This window comes from Hemicordylus capensis, chromosome 5 (genome assembly GCF_027244095.1).
Source record: "Hemicordylus capensis ecotype Gifberg chromosome 5, rHemCap1.1.pri, whole genome shotgun sequence".
NCBI classification, from domain to species: domain Eukaryota; kingdom Metazoa; phylum Chordata; class Lepidosauria; order Squamata; family Cordylidae; genus Hemicordylus; species Hemicordylus capensis.
In genome coordinates this window covers 232,648,313-232,664,080 of record NC_069661.1, presented here as the reverse complement: position 1 = coordinate 232,664,080, position 15,768 = coordinate 232,648,313, and the positions used below count along the sequence as shown (strand labels likewise).

Below are 15,768 nucleotides of genomic sequence, written 5' to 3'. Positions count from 1 at the left end.
ATCCTGGGGGAGCGGCAAATCTTGGGGCGGGAGAAAGTTTTCCACACGTGGAGAAAGGTCCCAAATGGGCTGTGTTGGGGGCATGCACTCATTTGGGAGGGAGGAGGGCAGCTGGAAGGAGCTCTCCCTCGCTGTTCTTCCCTGCAGCGGCAGGCATGCAGCGGCAGACACTGCTTTAAGGTAAATGGGGGAATTTCCTCCCCCCACCACAACCGTCCCTGCTGCAGCCACTGCTGCCCCATTCCTCCCTGCAGGCAGCGGCGTTTTAATGTAAAAGGGGGGCTTTCCCCTCGTCCACCACTCCCCACAGCAGCCTTTGTGCGGCCTTCACTGCCCCCCATCCCACCTCTGCGGCAGCGTTTAGAATAAAAAAGGGGGGAATTCCTCCTCGCCACCCCTACCCTCCTCGTTGCAGCAGTGGGGGCAGAAAATCCTTGGCCACCTACGGGTGGCAAAAGGCTTAATCCGCCCCTACAATCAGTGCTGTACCTTTGTACTGCCGGGAGCAGTGTGGATGAATCTCCTTGCTGCCCCTGGTAGTGCAGGTAAACAGAAGCCCGGATTCATTGGACCGGCCTCCGAAGATCCCACAATATACCAAGTGACACATGCGATGCATTGGGGAATTCCCTCAAGAGACAGGTGTTCTAGGAGTCTATCTCTGTGTGTGTCTGGGCTGGAAACAGCCCAGCTTGCACACGAGCAAGTAGCCTGGGTGCTACTAGTCAGGGGGCTATAGGCCACCTCCAGCCTCCAAGGCAGGATGCCTCTGAGTACCAGTTGCAGGGGAGGAACAGCAGGAGAGAGAGCATGCCCTCAGCTCCTGCCTGTAGGCAGAGGCACACTAACCCCTAGACCTTGGGGACCAGGTCTGGTCCTCCAAGGTCTGCGGGGGCCTCCAAATGGCTGGGGCTGGGGGCCTCCGGCACCCCACCAAAGCTCCGCTTAAAAAAAAAATGCTTACTGCAGCCGAGGGGTGGCAGTGGGAGGGGAGCAGCAACCTCCCTGTCCCAGCAGCGGCAACCAGGAGAGACATTGGACCCATCCGTTCGGGCTAGCATCTTTAAGAAACTGCGAGGCACGCCTGTGCGGAGGAGATTGTCGCAAGCCTGTGACATCACAGGCTTGCTGCAATCTCTCAACTGCACAGTCACACCTCGCAGTTTCTTAAAGACACTGGCCTCAACGGATGGGTCCAGCATCTCTCCTGGTTGCCGCCACCGGGGACAGAGAGGGAGAAGGACTGCTCCACTCCCTTGCAGCCAGCCCTCAGCTGGCATTTTCTAAGCATTTTCAAGCATTTTTTAAAAAGCAGAGCTTTGGCAGGGAGATTTGGGGGGGGGGGGCTCATGCAGGGTGGGGGTGCCTCGTGGCTGGGCAGTCCAGGTGCCCAAATTACTTTGGTGCACCCCTGCCTGTAGGCTTCCAGCAGCATCCAGTGGGCCACTGTGTGAAACAGGATGCTGGACTAGATGGGCCTTGGGCCTGATCCAGCAGGGCTGTTCTTATGTTCTTATGTTCTGTTCACTCCCTCCCTTAACCTTGGCTAGCAGCTGGCCTAAGAAGCCGGGCTGGGCAGCACTGGCCCGCTGGGATTGGGCCTGATCTCAGCAGTTGTCACAAGCAGCCTAACCCTGGCTGGGTGTCCCTAGTCTCTATGTTTCTATATTCCATCTACTTTCTATGGAAAAAGTGTTGGAGATGAACTTCCAGTGCATCGACCTTTTGCACCAACTGTCCTAATGACCACTAGGGGCATTGGGAGTAGAGACAGTCAGTCAGGGTCTTCCTATCTGTTCCTACTCTATGACCCCTGAACTGACTCTGCAGCACTTCCTATGCTGAGTCACAATCCTTCCTTTCCTCCTAGAGAGCAGATGGAAACATCTCTCTCCCTTTTCTTACCTATCCACTATGTAGTCCTTTAGATTAGATATAGGTCTTTCCTGTCTAAGTGTATTTAACCAATAAATATTTAGTGTTTAGTCACACAAGGATCTCCATGTGTTTTCTCTAAATAGCTGCAATATCCAAACCATCCTCTGCTACCTACTCTGTAACTGGAGTGTGTGCTCATTCCTTAGTGCTCTGCTGTTTTACCTATTGTGGGTAAAAATCAACAACCTCTAACAAAAAGTTCCAGGCATCACCAAGTAGGGCTGGGAATTACTCCTGCCCGAAACCCTAGAGAGCTGCTGCCAGACACCATAGACAATCCTGAGCTAGATGGACCTATGGCTGACTCTATGGCTGACATGCGGTGCGATGGCGCACTCAAGGGAGGCTGTCAGGCTAGTGCGAAATTGTTGTGCTGGCTTGCTGTGCTAAGTCTGGATGACATACTCCAGAACAGTGTTGCACTCTTGCAGGTATGCTTGTGGTTGCACAACAGTTGTGCAACTGCAGCACGTCTCCTTTGTTCTGATGGGAACGTTGGCACAAGAATGCTACAGCACAATAGTGCTCTTGAGTAAATCCCCATTTCTCAGCTTATCTAGGTGAACTTCTTGGTTTCGCGCGAATTGTTTCACACCACAACAGCACCATTGCTCTGGACTGTAGCCAATGTAAGGCAGCTTCATATGTTCAGACATAGGGCTCTCTGTTCTATTGCAAACACTGGCAACGTGTGAACAAAAAACTGCAGGCTGCTTTTTGCAAACTTCAGGTTGCATTTTGGAACATTCTAAAAATTCCTTTCAGTTTTAATTAAGACCCTATGTAGGACTACATATACACCTGGCCAAACACTACCCAAAATAAAAGATCCCTGCAAGGCAACCTGGAAACCACATGGCTAAACTTCATAGACGTATCCCCCATGATAGGGAGAAGGGTCATGGAGAACCTTTAACTTGCCATTTTATAATAGCTGAGCTTATGATCAGGAGGGTGATAGGTGTGGGTGGCGTAGTGATATTGATGGTGGCCCATGTCCAAATTTTTTTTTGCTTTCCTTTGCCAGCCATGGTGGCTGCAGTGGTTAGTGGGCTACAGAGGGCAGCAGAGGCAGGCGAGTGGACAAGCAAGGCTGTGCCAGAGGTGGGAAGCAGTGATCCCTTTCTCATGATCAGTGAGAAAAGGTTTGAGGGAGAGTGGGGAGGAAGGCTATTAGCATTTAACTCCCCACAGACAATCCCTCTGTTATTGCTGGGTGGGAGGAATGCCCACCCAGATGATTGCCAGCTGCACCCAGCAGCGCGGAGGGTCGGGGACAGGGAAGTGTGGGCCTGCCCCCAGAACTCCCATGATGCACTGCACGAGTGCATTATGGGGATTCCCCCTGGAGCCAGCCGGCAGCCCCACAGTCTCCCACCCTCGGCTGCAAGCAGCTGGGGCTGGCAGACCATCAAGAAAATGGGGCTGAGAGAGCACTAGCTCTCTCAAAGAGGGTGACCTCTTTGCACGGCTCCCAGAGGTTCTTACGATCAGCAAAGACTGGGCTTGGCTTTCCTGGTCCAGTTCACGCTGATCATGAGAACAGTCTCAGTGAATGGCAGGGCAGGCAACGAATGGCAGGGCAGCTGACAGGGCCTGCAGGGGAGGTACCAAAAGGTGGCTCCCCCCCACAGTGGCCCCACTCCTTGATGGGACGCAATTTTGGGACAGTATAGAAATGTTTTAAATAATCAACAAATACAAATGGAGCCCCCAGAGGCCCATGTGCTTAGCATGCAGCCACTCGATAGTGGATCCACCCCGGGAAATGCCGTCATGTACCTATGGTCTCCCTTTCTTCCAGGATGGTGCTGCCTGCGGTACCATTCACCTCACAGTCCTCCTCAGCATCCACTAGCTCCTGCAGCACGGCTTCCACGATTGGCATCACCATGGCGGTGGTGGATGTGTTGGAAAGCCACATGGACAAGGCAGTTGTACAGCACATAAAGCAGAGGAGCAACCTGGGGGACAGGAAAGGCAAGTCTTTTGGGAGCAGATACAATCCTCTTTCTGTTCTCAATTCTGATTGATTAGCAACATTTGTTATTTCTTGTTACCCAAAGACTAAAATACACAAACCACTCTGTGTGACCTAAACACACACACACAGGATAAGTTCAGGAGAAACGATATTTAGTGTATTGTTTAGGCCAGGAGTTCCCAACTTGTAGTTCTCCAGATGTTGTTGAACTACAACTCCCATCACCCCCAGCTACAATTTATTGTGGTTGGGGATGATGGGAGTCGTAGTTCAGCCACATCTGGAGTTGTTGAACTACATATGCTAAGAATGCAAGTATCGCATGCACCTTACTTTAAATAAGGAGAATTTTCAGGAGAAGGGTTATGTTCAGATACCATTATGAACTTCTGAACTTACCCTGTGTGTGGAAGAAGCAAGAGTCAAACTGGATCCTGCATGCCTAGCCCACTTTGTTCTTGAAGCAAAGCGCCCCATGCTACCCTTTTATGCTCACTAGTATCTTCAATTTCACTTGCTCTCTAGTCCTGTTCAGACATTATGTTACACCTGTGTTCAGATATCCATACACTTGTACATGTTTTTGTGTGAATGATTGTATCTGTGTTTATTTTAAAAGCAGATCCTGGCCTCCTGAAATGCAGGAGATGTACTGCTGGATCTGTATTCACAGGTATAGTTGTTTCCATAACATAACATAATCTGAACACAGATTGTATGGGTGTTGAATGTGTAAATAAATACTAGAGCTTCACTGTCATGGCGTTCTGTGCAACAGCAGATTCACTCACATGCCCGGCTTGGCTCCAGCCATCATAACCATGCGCAGGGCAATCCGTTTGTGCAGGTTCCACTTTTCAACGGAGGCTGCTACGCAAATGACCCCCATCAGGAGCAAGGTGGTGTTCTTGATGTATTCTGCGGCCACCTGTAGTGAAGGCAAGTTGGGGGAGATAAGCAGTCAGAGACAGAGGAAGAGTAATGGGACAGAAATATCACTGACAGAGGGCATTCTGGGAATCTAGACTATAATTTCCCAGGATGGGAATCTACAGAATCTACCTATCATAACCTTGTATGTTATGTAGGTTTATTTTGTTGGGCTTCGGTTTGTAAACTGTGCTGGTCTGTGACTGTAATAAAGGAATTGATTGATTGATTGAATCTATGTAGCACAAAAGCACAACTGAGCAAATTTACACTCTTACTTTTTAAAAAGTTGCACTCTGCCTTTTAAAAAGATGTGTCTAGACAGGTCGACTGAGTTTTATACCCTGCTTCTCCTTTCTGATCAGAATACAAACACCTCATACAATGTGGTCAGATTCTGCACAGAAGCATGTAGTATATGCAAACAGTTAATTGATAACAATAATTAAAAGAAATCCATGTAGATCAGGAGAGGGTCGCTCAACTGGGTAACGTTATTGCAGATAGAAGTTTACTGTCATATTGTAGGAGATTGTATTGTATTGTTTTTGATGCTCTGCTTTGTAATGGCTGGTAATGGACTGTAATAATCTATCTGTTTATCTGCTTTTCTGTCCATCCATCCATCAATCTACAGTTGCACACCTGCACTTTGGGAACAGAGCTTCCACTGGAAACAATGGAAGTTGCACTCCTGAAGTGAGTGCAAAATTTTATGTATTTGCACACTTGTGCTGGCACTTACTTAATTGTGTGTGGTGGGCTGCTAAGAAATGCTGATATAAGACTGTGCAACATATTGACTATTGATATTAAGGACAAGTTAGAATTTATTAACTTGTCCTTTTAATTCCAATGGAACTACTGTGAGTAATTTCCCTCAGTCATTCAGCCATTGTTATTAGAAAACTCAGAAAAGCATTTTTATTCTGGAAAGTCCTTGTGGGCCAGCTAGAAAGTTTTAAACCTGTTGGCATGCTAAAATTCTGCCTAGTTGGTTTATGCTGAATTGTATTATACTGTTATCAAACTGCATTTTGTTGTTGGCATTAGGTTGATTAATTGCAATGTATCAACTGCTGTTTTTTGTTTATGTTGTAAAGCGCCCTGAGGTATGTGGTGGGAACCAAATTCTAAAATAAATAAATGCCTATTTGTTCTGATTTACCAAATAACTCCCTCAGGACAATTTTAAAGGGTATGCCATTGTCATGGTTAAAGGGTTGTAAATGATCTTATATTCATTCTCTCTCTCTCTCTAGCTCTGGGCTCATTAACCTTCTCCTCCCTCGCACTCCAAGTTAGGCTGTGGAACAATTTTTTAATAAAAGTATTCTTGAATGAAGTGGGGGGGGGGAATCCATCTAAACTAGCAGCACAAAAGCCTTGATTATCCCACTTTATCCCTTTCACACTTTTTTGGGGGGTAGCAGACACAAAGACTAATGTTCTCATAAGCACAAAGCTCTGAGGAACTGGCAGCAGGTTTTCCTCCAGGTTCCATGAGGAGAGAACCTTCGTAATGCTCTTGAGTGTGTTGCCAAAGTTACCTATTCCAGTTCCTCCCGAACTGCCATGTGCTGACACTACTCCGTTCGCTAGGGAGAGCTGCGGCCCAATTGCAGCCAAATCTCCTTAGAAGTAAGTAGTGAGATGAGAGCTACTGAGGCTGTTCTCACAACCAGCCTAACCCAGTCTGGTGCAGCCCAGCTGGGGTTAGGCTGGTCGTGAGAAGCAGCGGGATCCTCATGGATCCCTCTGCTCCCCGCCTGCCTAACCCTCTAAAGAAACCCGGCTATTAGCTGAGTCGAAGGGTGCACTCACACCCTTAACCTGGCTGCCGGGTATTGTGGGTCTCCTTGGGCTGAGTTCACCCCAAGTTCAGTCCGAGGGGAAACAGAGACAGGTGCACAGAATGCCCGTCTGATGGGGGAACCCCCCCACAATGCAACACTGAATGTTGAGTGTTGCATTGTGGGATGCCTGGAGGCCAGAACAACAAGTTCTGGCCCCAGATCCGTCCACCCTCCTCCGTGTTTCACTGAGCTGCATGGAACAGGGCTGTCCGTGTGGGAGTGCAGAATGTGCTCCCACCGCCTCAAGATCACTCGCCTGTGGGGAAGGGAAGGTTTACCCTGCCTCCCCAACCCCCTCCTGCCTCCCCTCCTGCCCACAATGGCAATTGCAAGAAGCGCCTCACTGAGTCGTGATAGGAAGTGAGCACCCAAGTTAGCATTGATAACAAACAGGTCATGTGGGTGCAGCCCTCAACATGGCTGCTTCCCATGGCAGCACCTGCATCACTCACATGATACGTTTCTTTCCGATGTCACCAGAAGCAGTGTGAGAGAGGTCATGCTGCGGCAGCTCCAGTACTCATATGGGACTTGCTGAGCCAGTTCTAAAGTTGTGATCTCATGCATGCTTGCTTGAGGGTAGGTACCATTGAATTCAGTGGGACTGACCTCTGAGTCAAGATTTTAATTACCATATTGACCCGCATAGAAAATGACACTGGATTTAAGACAGCCCCCCTAAAAATACAAGTTAAAAACAAGTTATACCTGAATTTCAGATGAAAACCACCACCACCCCATTTCTAACTTCAAATAACCTGGCGGGGGGGATGAGTCTTGGATCCAGGTAAATATGGTACTTAATTTTTTTATTTTGTACTCTGCCTTTCCATTACAGGGAACAGAGGCAGTTTACATCAATTATTGATTGATTGATTGATTGGATTTGATTTGATTTGATTTGTATGCTGCCCTTCCAAAATGGCTCAGGGTGGTTAATTAATTGCAATGGCTCAGGGTAGTTAATTAATGGGCAATTAATTAATTGATGCACAATCAATTAACTGTACATCAATTACAACAATATACAGGATCAGAATGTCAGTTCCATGGAATTCAATAAGAATTATGACCAACCTGCCCAAATTATTCATTTTTTCTTCATATATACAGGCAGTCCTCAGCATTTTGCAGCAGTGCAATCTATGCCAAGGCTGCTGTGGACTTGTAAGGCAGCCGTGACACAGTTGCGAATGGGCAATTGCACAAACAGCAGTATTGCAGTTAGTCCTACCAACCCTGGCATGATAGCACCGTTGATGAAACTCTGCAGATCATGTTGGCCTCTGAGGTTTGAGTCTCGCATGCATGTTTGACGCATCCACCAGTACCACAGATTATAAAAGTGCACAAATCTGACCTCACTGGACTTCATGACTCCAAACAGTGGATAGAGGAAAGCAGGAACAAGGGCAGCTGCGCCGAGTGGTACTGCCTCCGAAACCCAGTAGACTGCCGTCACTATCAGCACATAGGCACACGAGGCTTCCTGAAGAAAGAAAGGGAGTTAAATGTCACTAGATCATTCTGAGCTTCTTGAGTATTTACAGATTTGCCTTGACTGGGACCCTGTTATCAGCAATGGGGCCCCAATTTTGCACTCTGCTTTTGGATCCAGCACAAGCTCCTCATACTTTTTGGCAAAGTTCTCTGTAGCTGGATACCACAGATCATAGGAACATAGGAAGCTGCCTTATACCAAGTCAGACCAGGGGCGTAGCCACTATTGGGCAACAGGGTTCAAAGAACCCAGGCCACTGCCCCTCAGGGGCCATGCCTTGCAGCCCCGATACGCCCCCCATGTCTGACGTCAGGTGTGGGGGCATGGCTTACCACCCGCATCTGATGTCAGATGTAGGGGGAGGGGCGAGGGGAGCCACAGTAGTGGCAGCTGCTGGAGACAGGCTGCCACTGGCCTTCCTCCACTAGTGAGTCAGAACATTGGTCCATCTAGCTCAGGGCTGCTCAACTTTGGCCCTCCTGCAGATGTTGGCCTACAACTCCCATAATCCCTGGCTACTGGCCACTGTGGTGGGGGATTATGGAAGTTGTAGTCCAAAAACAGCTGGGGGGGGGCTAATTTGAGCAAGTCTGATCTAACTCAATATTGTCCACACTGACTGGCAGTGGCACTCCAAAGTTTCAGGCAGGAGTCTTTCCCAGCCCTGTCTGGAGATGCCAGGGACCTCAGATGCTCTTCCCCTGAACTATGGCCCCATCCCCTAAGGGGAATATATCTTACAGCAGACAGCACTCACATGTACCTAATGCAAACCAAGGTAGTCCCTGCTTAGCAAAGGGGGAAATTCATGCTCGCTACCCCAAGACCAGCTCTCCTCCCCAAGAGAAGACCTACAGGCCTCTCTAGGTCAATATGTTAACTTGTGATTGTGTACATGTAGTGGCGAAGTCAACAATCCCCCCCCCCCCCGAGATTTCTTACAAATACATCCAGTCATTTAGGCTGAAGGTTTTAGATTAGATGCTGCTAACTGGCAGTTTGCAAGCCAAATCTAGGCCTGGCATGCTTCCTGGCAGACTCTGAATGCCTCCTTCTGTCAACTCAGTTGCTGCTTCTGGTGACAGGTTCTCTTCCCTATGCAAAAAGCAAGGACACCCCCGATGCCTCCCTGGGTTCTCATTTTGGGAAATGAGAAAGGAGATCTCCAGGGATTTTGCTGCAGCCTCTCATTTAATGCTGGGAAGGCTGTCTATGAGCTGGGCCCACACGTTTTGGCCACTGGTACCATCTCAGGGGAGGAATGCTCATTGTGATTTTTGGCAACATCTACCTGCCCTAGAGATGGAAAACAGGTGATAGCATGGTTGCACTTCTAGCTTTCTCTGGGTTATTGTCCCTTCTTTATCCCTATCCTCAGAAGATTAGGGTTAAATTGCAGTCATTTTTGCACAGAGGGAAAGGTTAGGGTCAGCATTAGGGTCACAATGAACACATTGTTGTGCTCTCTCCTTGGAGTAATCTTTGTAGGACATTCCGGCCAAGTTTCATTTCCATTCCTCTGACAACGCTGATACAATTTTATAGTCGTGTCTGTGTTTTTAAAGCTTTTTAAAACTTTAAAAGCTCGATTGCAAATTTGTCCACTGCAGGCCCGATGGTCAGGACAATAAAAGGATGCTAACCCACTGAAAGCTGAAAGTATTGCAATGCTATCACCTGTTTTCCACCTCCAGAGGTGTAGACCTTGTCAAAAACCAGAATGAGCATTTGTCCCCCACCCCCCAGATGGTACCGACCACCCCAGCTGACTCATGTAGAACCAGGGCTTCTGTCTGGTTCTTTAGCCTTGGAGGAAGCAAGAGGTCCATTCCAGGGCAATTGTTTAGGGCCAATTCCACTATTCAGGGGAGAGGGTCCTTGGCCCTCAAATAGGTTGGTTGGGAAGAGTCTGGCCTTGCCTCTGGTTGAAGACGTTGGCATCTCTTGCTTAGATGAGAGAGCAATCTAGGTTGCTGTGGTGGCTGCAGCTTTGAACATGCACACAGCAGCTCTTAGAATGGTATAATCCCCCATGTGCAACTTTGTTTTGGTACTTAGTCATTACGTAACTCCAGTTCCTATTGTAAGCTCTCCAGCACAGGGTTTATTATTCTTCGGTCTGGGGATCTGACTGCATTAAGGAACAGAGAGTTTTTTCTCAAGTTCCCGGAGAAGGAGAAGTGACCAGACTTGGCGGCTTGATCTAGAGCTTCAGAAAATTCCATGGTGCATGCAATGAGAACCACAAGCCCATAGGCTGTCTAGTGATCAGTGCAAGGATGGGTTCAGTCACATGGCTGAGAGCCAGATGAGATGCAGACAAGGCTCAATGGGTTTCTAATGGGCATATGAGCCTGATACCAAGTCAAACCAGTGGTCTAGGTAGCTCACTGCTGCGTCCTTTGGTTGGCTATGACTGCTAGACCTCCTAGGCAGATGTTTTTCCCAACCATGAGACTGGAGACCCTTTGTGAAGACTTAGAATGTTACACACACAATCCATGTGTCTGCTATTGAGCTATCACTTCTCCCCTAAAAGCTTGCCCCATGACAGCTGTGAAAGAGTGGAGAACTGAACCCCTGTAGCTTCTAAACAATAATAAAGTCCTGTACTTTCACTGTAGGCTTCAGACAACTGTCTCCCCGGATAGTTGCAGACACCATAGCTTCTTAAACAATGACCATGTAGCTCCTGGTCATTTGATCCCATGCTGAACATGTCTAGAGCCTCCTTGAAAAATTGCAACTTTTTGCTTCTCTTGAAATTCTGGGAATATTTTGCAGAAACCTCAAAACCTGTCTCAGGATGAACTCAGTGGAATCAAGGGAGCTGCCTTACACTGATCCAGACTATTGGTCCATCTAGCTCAGTACGTAGTACATCATTTGGCAGCAGCTCTCCAGGGTTTAAGACAAGGTCTTCCCCAGTCCCAGCTGGAGATGCCAGGGGTTGAACCTGGGACCCACTGCATGCAAAGCCTCAGTATTCCTCAGATGTTTTCATTTGAGCAGAACATTAGATGGAATTCAGTGGCATCTCTACTATATAAGCACACCAAAGTCTGGAGAATCAGGGCAACAGTGAATAGATGATGATGATGGCAATGAGGATGGCTGACATGACAAGCAGTGTGCTCCACAGCTCCACGCTGGGGCTGTGCAGATAGAAATGTTCCCTGTAACAGGGATTTTCAGATCTTGTTGATTACTGTCATCCCCAGCCAAAGGCCATTGCAGCTGAGGAAAATGGGAGTTGTAGTCAACAACATCTGGGAATCACTGCTACAGGGAACACTGGCAGCCTCAATGCTGTTAAGAATGAGAAGTTGTGCAAGCAGTGCTACTACAGTTATTCCCATTTGCCCATTTTTAACATTGGGGCTGCCTGTATGTCCACAGCAGCCCCTGCACATGCACTCTGGCATCTGAACGCTGCACATCATGTCAGCCCATATTATTAATTATATTATTAATAATAATAATAATAATAATAATAATAATAATAATAATACCAGTAAGTGTACATAGCGGGTTACAGACATAATATAAGGGGGGGAAACCAAAAAGGTCCCTGCCTGGAAGAGCATACTTTTCAAATTTGGATTGGAGAAAGAAGGAGAAGACAAAAATGGAGGTGAGTAAGGGACAGACTAGGGTAACACAGATTTAATACTCTGGTTAGATTTTAAAAAAGTTAGGGATGTATTAGAAGCGCCAACCCTTGAACCCCGTTTTCAACAATTTGCAAAACACAATGTCTCGCTAAACTGAAGGACCAACACTGTGATTATTTATTTATTTATTTATTTATTTATTTATTTATTTATTTATTTAACACACTTCTATACCACCCAAAACTCACGTCTCTGGGCAGTTTACAACAAAGAAACAAAAAGCTAAAACATTAGTTAAAATAAATGACAACAAAAAACTTAAAACAGTAGTTAAAACAAAATAAATGACATAGTAAAAGTTAAAACATTACAATTTAAAAATTTTAAAAGCATTTTAAAATGCTAAAACTGTTAAAACAATATTTAATTAAAAGCCTGGGTGAATAGGTGCATCTTTAAAGACTTTTTAAAAGTTGTCAGAGATGGGGAGGCTCTTATTTAAGCAGGGAGCATGTTCCAAAGCTCTAGGGCAGCAGTGGAGAAGGCCTGTCCCTAAGTAGCCACCAAACGAGCTGGTGGCAACTGCAGATGGACCTTTCCTGATGATCTCCATGGGTGGTGTGGTTCATAATAAAGAAGACATTCTCTTAAATACCCAGGGCCCAAGCTGTTTAGGGCTTTATAGGTTACTAGTATTTTTCAGCCCGTTAAAATAATGGGCGCTTGTGGCACTGGGTGGGGGGGTACCTTTAAGAGCAGCGGGAGGGTTTACTTACCCCTCCCGCTGCTCTCTCGCTTGCCGCCGTAATTATCTGATTAATTGGGGCGGCAGGACACCAGCCGCCCCCGCAGGCGCCCCCCACCTGATTAGGGGCCAAATCGGCCCAAATTACTGCCGCCGCGGCCGCCGCCCAAAGCACCAGTTCGGGCCGAGGCTTTGCAGAGAGAGGAGCTCTGTTTGCGAGCTCCTCTCTCCTTCTCCAATTATGGGTCCCTGATCGGCGTAGAAGGTTAGGACTCCGGCAGCAGGGAGGGAGGGCGGGCCGGCGGCCGCGGCGGCAGTAGTTTGAGCCGATTTGGCCCCTAATCAGGTGGGGGGGCAGTGGGGGCGGCTGGTGTCCTGCCGCCCCAATTAATCAGATAATTACGGCGGCAAGCGAGAGAGCAGCGGGAGAGGTAAGTAAACCCTCCTGCCGCTCTTAAAGGTACCCCCCCCCACCCAGTGCCAGACCGCAGTTTGTGGTTCCGTGCGGTTCCGTGCACACCTCGTCGGGCCGGTCTCTTCTCCCCGCTCTAATCTCCCTGCCGCTTCAGTTTTTAACTCCCGCCATAGCCGTCTCTGCTCTCCTGGTCCCCCCGCAGCCCGTCTTTTTACTCTTTTCTTTTCTCCCCGCCATTTTTTTTGTTGTTGTTGTTCCCCGCTGCCACCTCTGCTCTCCCGGTTCCCCCGCTGCCGCCTTAGCCCTCCCGGTTCCCCCACTGCCGACCCAGCCCTCCAGGTTCCCCCACTGCTGCCTCTGTCCTTCCGGTCCCCCTGAGGTCGCTAAACATGGCCGCCCGTGTCTGGGCGGCCGTATCTTTCTCACCCGTTCTGGGCATGTGCTCCGCGCATGCCCAGAACGGTCAAGAAAGACACGGGCGACACGGGATCACGCTGGAGGCTTTTATTATAGAGGATAAGCAGCACCTTGTATTTTGCCTGGAAACATATCAGCAGCCAGTGTAGCTCCTTCAGTACAGGAGTTATATGGTCTCTCCGAGATGACCCAGAGACCAACCTGGCTGCTGCATTCTGAACCAACTGTAGTTTCCAGACTACACACAAGGACAGCCCCACATAGAGTGCATTACAGTAATCCAGTCTGAAGGTTTTCAGCATATGTACCACTGTTCTGAGGTCATTTATCTAAAGAAACGGACGCAGCTGGTGTATCAGCTGAAGCTAATAGAGGCACTTCTGGCCACCACCTCAACCTGGGAGACCAGGGAGAGGCTTGGATCCAGAAGCATCTCCAGTCTGCATACCTGTTCCTTCCGGGGAAGTGTGACCCCATCCAGAACAAGCAGATCAATCTCATCTCCCGAGTTTTGACCCCACATAATGAGTACCTCCATCTTATCTGGATTCAGTCTCAGTTTGTTATCCCTCATCCAGCCCACTACCTCCTCCAGACAGGCATTTAGGAAGGTTATGGCCCCTCTCGATGATGTTGACATGGAGAAGTATATTTGGGTGTAATCTGCATACTTATAGCACCCTCACCCTGCACCAAATCTCCTGATGATCCCTCCTAGAGGTTTCATGTAGATGTTAAACAACATCGGAGACCATACAGAGCCCTGAGGGCACCATACAAAAGTTCAGATTTTGAAGAGCATTCTCCAAGGGACACCATCTGGAACCTGCCCAAGAACCACTGCAAAGCAGTGCTAGCTTCGGCAGCACATATACTAACTTGGAACCTGCCCAAGAGGTAGGAGTGGAACCACCACAAAGTACTTCCTCCCACTCCCAACCCCCTCAGATGCTTGAGAAGGATACTATGGTCGATAGTATCGAAAGCTGCCAAGAGGTCCAAATGACCAATAGAGTCACACTTCCTCTGCCAATTCCCAATTGGAGATCATCCATCAGGCCGACCAAGGCAGTCTCCACCCCGTAGCCAGCCTGGAAGCCAGTTTGAAATGGGTCTAGATCAGGGATTCTCAAACTTGGGTCCTCAGGTGTTATTGGACTTCAACTCCCATAATCCCCAGCCTCAGTGGCCTTTGGTTGGGGATTATGGGAGTTGAAGTCCAATAACACCTGAGGACCCAAGTTTGAGAATCACTGGTCTAGATAACCTGTTTCCTCCCAGACTGTCTGGAGCTGGGAGGCCACCACCCTCTCAATTACCTTGACCAGCCACGGAAGGTTGGAAACAGGTCTGTAGTTGCTCAACTCTGAGGGATCCAAGGTAGGGTTCTTCAAAAGCATTCTAATAATTACCTCCTTAAGACAAGGAGGCATCCTGCCTTCCCTCAGAATTGCATTTATAATCTCTACCAGGCCTTCTACAACAATCTCCCTGCCAGATAGTATAAGCTATGTCGGGCAAGGGTCAAGAGAACAGGTGATAGGTTGCACCATTCCAATCAGCTCGTCCACATCCTCAGGAGTCACAAACTGGAACTGATCCAACTTAACCACACAAGAGGAGTTGCTGGACATAGGACACTGAAGTAATTGTGGAGACAGAATTTAAGTCAGCCTGAATACGAGATACTTTTTCCACAAAGAATTCATTAAACTCATCACAGCAGGTAATCGATGGTTCCAGATTCTGATTCAAGGGAGGAGGGGCACATACTAGCCCTCTCACAACCCTGAACAACTCTGCCGGACATGAACTTGTGGATGCAATACGGGCAGAAAAGAATCGCTTCTTTGCTGCATAGATCTTCAAATGTGCTCTATGTTGTAACCTGTCGGATTCAAGTCGAGTCTTTCTCCACTTGCGCTCCAGTTGTCTACCTCGCTGCTTAAGCCCCCATAGTTCTTCCGTATACCAACGGGCCAATTTTGAAGTGGGTCAGAGAGGACACTTAGGAGTGATCATGTCTATTGCCCCGGTGAGTTTGCTGTTCCAGTTTTCCACCAGGGCATCGACAGGATCTCTGGCAGAGCTAACTCTAAATCCCTCCACGGCTTCTTGAAATCCTATTGGAACCAATAACCTTCTCGGGTGGACCATTCTAATAGGTCCCTCACTCCTGGGAAGTGACTGTAAGTCCAACCTTAACCAGATGGTGGTCCATCCATGACAATGGGGAAATCACATGAGTCCCCACCCATGGAACACCACCCTGATCAGAGTGAAAGACCAAATCAAGCATTTGACCTGCAATGTGCTTCGGTCCTGAGACCACTTGGGATAGGCCCATAGTAATCATGGCCGCTATGAA

General features: G+C 48.2%; 1 protein-coding gene across 1 annotated transcript in view; it reads right to left on the bottom strand.

Annotated features, from left to right (window-relative positions):
* Positions 1 to 15,768, bottom strand: part of SLC13A4 (solute carrier family 13 member 4) — a 78,663-nt gene that overhangs the window by 39,071 nt on the left and 23,824 nt on the right. The window contains exons 2-4 of the mRNA XM_053258374.1: positions 8,069 to 8,197; positions 4,714 to 4,850; positions 3,721 to 3,902 (exon numbers count right to left, since the gene is read on the bottom strand). Of these exons, the coding sequence (XP_053114349.1) occupies positions 3,721 to 3,902; positions 4,714 to 4,850; positions 8,069 to 8,197 (448 nt within the window). The remainder of the gene's footprint in view (positions 1 to 3,720; positions 3,903 to 4,713; positions 4,851 to 8,068; positions 8,198 to 15,768) is intronic.